Consider the following 5,450-nt stretch of genomic DNA (forward strand, 5'->3'; position numbering starts at 1 on the left):
TCTTTCCTACCAAGGCAGGGGGTCGGACTAGATGATCTACCTAGGTCCCTTCCGACTCTAGCTACTATGAAACTATGAAACTATAAGCTTATGCTCCCCTGACCTCTCTGCAGGCATAGGGGGCTGGTTTTACCAGCCTCTCTCTATTATGAGTGGCTTCTCAAGACCTTGGTGCAAGACAGTGACAAGTCGCACTGAAGCATTTCTGGGAGGATGCACACACCCATGGCACCCTCAGACGTATGTTGTGGCGCACCAGGGTGCTGCATCATCCTGGTTGAGAATCACTGGTTTAGCAGCAGCATTGACGTTGATGGGACCTCTTGTCGGCCCAGGGGTGGCTAATAGCGTAGTACTGAAAGCAGTTGAGATAGACCAGAATAGTGGTGCTCAACTTTCCAGCCCCGTGGCCTGGGTGAGTAGTGCAGAGCCACTCCATGAGCTAGATACTGTGGGTGAGGTCGGTCTGCAGGTTGGAATCAGCCTGGGGTTTGTGCATGGGATCCATCTGTAAGTGTAATCTGGTGTGCTAGCTCTGTCCTGTGCACCAGACTGGGATGTAGAACAGTCCTGTCCACAGGATCTGACCCTGGAAACTGGCTCCAGAAGCTGCAGCAATCAATGCTGCTACCACTCCCCTGTTGCCAGATTTCCAGATGTGTGATGAGTCAGTCCCACAGGCCAGTTTCAGGCCATGATCCAGAGGTTGAGTGCCATGGGGCTAGAAGAATCAACTGCTTGCCTCATATTGGGCAGTTTTTCAATTTCCTGAGTCTTCTATATCCAGCTTAGAGTGAAATCTCAACACAAAGGAGCAAGAATGGCTAGTTATTTACCACAATGTATGAACGTTAGTGGCTCAAACTTAAGGTGTTTGGGTAATTTTAAATGCTGATAATTATTAGGGCTGTGCAAAGCTTCAGTAGCCGATTTGATTTGGAGGAGATTCAGCCTGATTCGGCAGTCAAATCGTTGAATCCAAATTGAATTGGGAGACACATTAAAAGGTCCGAATTGAATTGGAAGCCTCTGAATACATTCAGAGAGATTTGGAGCTTCGGAAGGCTTGCAGCAAACAGAAACTAGGAAGAGGGAGGGGGATGGGTTGATCTTCCATATAGGCAGTCCTCGACATGTGACAGTAGGTCTGTTATGATGGGCAGAGGGGGAAGGGAAGAGGTGTGTGTGTGGGGGGGGGTGCAGATCAATGCCCCCACAGCGAGGGAGGGATTGGGGCTGAGGCTGGGGCTGGGACAAGCTTCCAGCCCAGGCAAGGGGCTCCCATCACTGCGCGCTGCCGATCTGGGAGCTGCTCTTCTGGTGGCTCCTCCAGCAGTTCTCGCTGCTGGTCCAAGAGGGCATGGGAGCGCATGTGTGCCCCTGGATCTGTGCGGGGCAGTCTGGGCCTGGCTGTGCTCCAGGAGGCTAGCCCCGCTGCCGGACTGCACTCCACAGGGCGGGTGGAGCCAGGGCTGCACTCTGGGCAACTAGCCCCAGCCGCAGCGTGGAGCACAGCCTGGCTCCATCCGGCCTGCACAGTGCAGCCTGACATCAGGGGCTTGCCGCCCAGAGCACATCCTTGGCTCCACCTACCCCATGGAGCACAGCCCAGCAGCAGGCGGCTGGGGCTAGCCTCCCGGAGTGCAGCCCAGCCCAGCCTACCTCACACAAATCCGGGGGCGCACACCCGCTCCCATGCCCTCCTGGACCAATGGCAAGAGCCACCAGAGGAGCCAGCAGAAGAGCAGCTCTCAGACGGGTGGTACACAGTGTCATGAGCCCCCCTCCCCAAGTTCCGTGCCCCCTGCCCTGGCTGGTCAGCTTGTCCCAGCCCCAGTCCCACCCTTGCTGTGGGGGGCTGTTGATCTGTGCCCCCTCCTCAGCCCACCACAACAGACTTACCAGCTAGAGGCAGCTGTGCCCAGCATTGAGGACCGCCTGTATAGTCTATGGCCAGATCGAATCGGGGCAGTGATTCAAATCGCCAAATCTAATCATTGCCCCTCTGAATTGGCTGAATCTGAATCCAAAGCAAATACCTTCTGTTTCGCACAGGCCTAGTAATTGTGCATGGATTCCCTGAGGGTGGGCTCTGCACTTTCTGCATGAAGAGGCTGGAGGTAGCCCAAAGATTGTCTTCCTTCTTACACACTTGTGTGAGTCACTTAAGTTTGTTTGTAGTGCAGAATCATCTTGATAATACAGAAACCCTTCAGGTCAGCACGTGGCATAGTGTGGTAGGAGGTGTTCTGTACTCAGCTTTCACAAGAAGTTAAAATAATATTAGGTTCACTTCTTAATAAAATGATACTACAGTTCTAATTCCTCTCTATGACATGTATTCATTAATTAGGAGTACAGTAGTCACAAGGCTTACACACTGCAAAAGAAGTAACTGTAATATAGATAGATTCTGTGCAATAACCACACAATATAAGGCTATTTTCAATCTTGTACAATTGTCTCCAAAAAAACAGAACAGAAGTCATCAGCTAAATTTAAAAACTAGGTAGCAACAGTTGATAGTTCTCACCTGTTACCTACAAAAGTAATCAGTAGTTCACCAAGGAGCTGAGGCCACGAATCAAGCGTGGCCTTATAGGCATAGAAGAGGTTAGTGCTGCGTTTAGGACTATTCAGTGTTTTCATTAGTGATGTGGATGATGGAATATACTTGGGGAAATTAGGAGAAGATTAGATTTCAAGATTATTTTGATAAATTGGAAAAATGGCCTGGAATCAATAAGACAGAATTGATTGAAGACAATGTTCTCTGTCCATTAAGGATAGGCCAAGAAATATTAGTCTTAGGTTACAGCAAGGGAACTTTCCTTTTGGTTAGATATTAGGAAAAACTTTCTAACTCTAAAGATTTTTAAGCATGGGACCAGTTTACCTAGCAAGGTCGTAGAATCTGTCATCTGATCTTTGACTAATCATTTTAATTTTCTTCTGTATCCTCTGTGAAATGAGAAGGATTTTGTACCTCATTGTGGTGTTTGGATGCAAGTTAAGCACTGTGAGATCCATACACAGGAAGTCACGTAGAAAATACCTGTGCATCAACTGGCAGTCCTGTGCATTTTTAGAAGTTCCCTCTTGTAAAAAAAGTGTAGGGCTTTCATTGAATCATCTTTAGTAGGTGGAAATACAAATGTCTCACTGTCACAGTAGTTTGTAGCTACCACCTGTAATAAGATTACACTTCTCTGTTCCTTTACTTTGTTATCCTCTATCAGTCTTTCTGAATAGGGTGTGATAGTAGTAGTAGTAGTAATTGTAGAAGTAATAATTTCTTCTATCAACGCCCTTCCCCCAAAACAAAACCTAGAAACCCAAACACCTTTCCCTGTATTGATAATTTCCTAGAAAAAAACCCAACCTTAACTACACACATATTATGGTGTGGACACATCTACACTTGTTTCAGTTATGTCCCATTGATCTGGTATTTCCATCATAACACTCTTAAACGTTTATTAAGTTAAATATATTGAAAAACCACAGTGCTGAAATTTGTCATGATGTATTTACTGAGAAGCATTTTGTTGCATCTAAAATAGTTCTGTCTATTTTCATAGTTGTATTGCAAACAAATAAAGCAAATAACAAAACTGATAACAAGTATTCCCAAAGATACAGGGTGTTAGAATGGGTGGATGGTTCATATGTGCTATCACTGAGCTGTGGAACCCTTTAGGGAGAGTTTTTTGATTTTTGCCTTTAGAATTTGATCTTTAGCATTTCATAATTAAATTGTTTGTAAAAGACTTAGGCAGGCTCTTAGGGCATTTTTATAGATGTGCTTCAGGAGGCAGGGGGTGAGGATGGGAGGGGGCATGCTTTAATTAGCAAGCCATGCTAATTAAAAGCACCTGAGCATCATATGTATCAGTGTCGCCATGCTGAAAAATGGCGATGGGGCACTTTGAACCATTTTTAGTTCAAAGCACCCCATTGCCATTTTTCAGCATGGGGACATTGATATGCGTGATGGTGGAGGCTGTTGGGGCATAGTACTTACGACGCATCAGTAGACTTGATTAATCACGACTGCTCTGATGTGCTGGATTTACAGCATGTTGGAGCAGCCTCGCTGCATGTCTGTAGGAGCTCTTCAAACCGTTCAAAAACTGAAAATAAGCTATATATTGTGACCATTTACTCTTGGTTCCCAGCTAAAGTTAAACTTATCTTCAGTGCTGAAATATGTTACTTGGGCTGGTCTCTCTTAGTTACTGTGTACCTGCCTCATAAACATGTTTCCTGTTGGCACGTCTGAATTCCTTTGTCATGATGATTTACTCCAGTTATGTGTATGTATATATTAGTTGTATATGTTGCCCTTCCCAAGAGAGGGTCAGGGTGGCCAGTCCCACCTCAGCTGTGCACCCTCAGGAAGTTAGCAGATGACATCAAGCTGGGGGGAGTAGTAGACACGCTGGAGGGTAGGGCTAGGATTCAGAGAGACGTACACAAATTGGAGGATTGGGTCAAAAGGAATCTCATGAGATTCAACAAGGACAAGTGTAAGGTCCTGCACTTGGGACAGAACAATCCCACGCACTGGGGGCCGACAGGCTGGGCAGCAGCTCTGCAGAAAAGGACCTGGGGGTGGCAGTGGACAATAAGATGGATATAAGCCTCTCAGGAAGGCGGGGTGCCCAGGGCTGTCTCGGCGGGATTAAGGTGTCTCTTCACTAATGCAAGAAGCATGGGGAACAAGCAGAAGGAGCTTGCTCTCCTGCTTGCAAGTAGTAGGGTTGACCTGGTTGGCCTAGTGGAGACAGGGTGGGATGAAACATTTGACTGGGCAGTAGACTTAGAGGGCTATAGGTTGTTTAGAAGAGAGAGGAAGGGGAAAAGAGGTAGGAGGGGGGTAGCGCAGTATGTTAGGGAACAGTATACCAGTTCTACCTTCCAAATGGGACCAGAGGAAGGCTTAACTGAGACCGTGTGGGTCAAACTTCAAGGAGGGCGGGGGGAGAGGGATCTGGTGGTAGGGGTTTACTGCAGGCCACCACATCAGGAGGAAGAGCTGGATCTGGAAGTCTCCAGGCAGCTGGGGTAGGCCGGGCGTGCAAGGGATGTTGTGGTCATGGGGGATGTGAATTACCTTGACATCAACTGGGAGGAGCAGTCGGCCAGGTCTGGCCACTCACGAAGGTTCCTGATGTGCATCCAGGACCTACACCTCACGCAGGAGGTACTCGTCCCCACGAGGGAAACGCCATACTGGATCTGGTGTTATCCTCTGGGGTGGCCTGGTGGGGGAGGTGGTAGTACAAGGGAGGCTGGGGGACAGTGATCATGAAATGATCCTGTTTGCTATTCAGAGAAAGGTGGGGAGGGTAACTAGCACAGCGCAAATGCTTGACTTTAGGAAAGCCAACTTGGATGTGCTGAGGGCAGTAGTCAGGGAGGCACTCGGAGCCCGGGGGTAGCTAGTA

At 47.8% G+C, this 5,450-nt stretch overlaps 1 protein-coding gene across 2 annotated transcripts in view; it reads left to right on the top strand.

Annotated features, from left to right (window-relative positions):
* Positions 1–5,450, top strand: part of LRRC28 (leucine rich repeat containing 28) — a 76,880-nt gene that overhangs the window by 4,822 nt on the left and 66,608 nt on the right. The window contains exon 2 of one of the 2 annotated variants that reach the window (XM_019533789.1): positions 793–850. The exons of the other annotated variant lie outside the window; for it this stretch is intronic. Within the exon in view, the coding sequence (XP_019389334.1) occupies positions 821–850 (30 nt within the window). The 5' untranslated portion in view covers positions 793–820. The remainder of the gene's footprint in view (positions 1–792; positions 851–5,450) is intronic. 2 annotated transcript variants of the gene reach the window in all.

The sequence above is a fragment of the Crocodylus porosus genome, unplaced genomic scaffold (assembly GCF_001723895.1).
Source record: "Crocodylus porosus isolate Cpor-Errol unplaced genomic scaffold, CroPor_comp1, whole genome shotgun sequence".
Classification (NCBI taxonomy): domain Eukaryota; kingdom Metazoa; phylum Chordata; order Crocodylia; family Crocodylidae; genus Crocodylus; species Crocodylus porosus.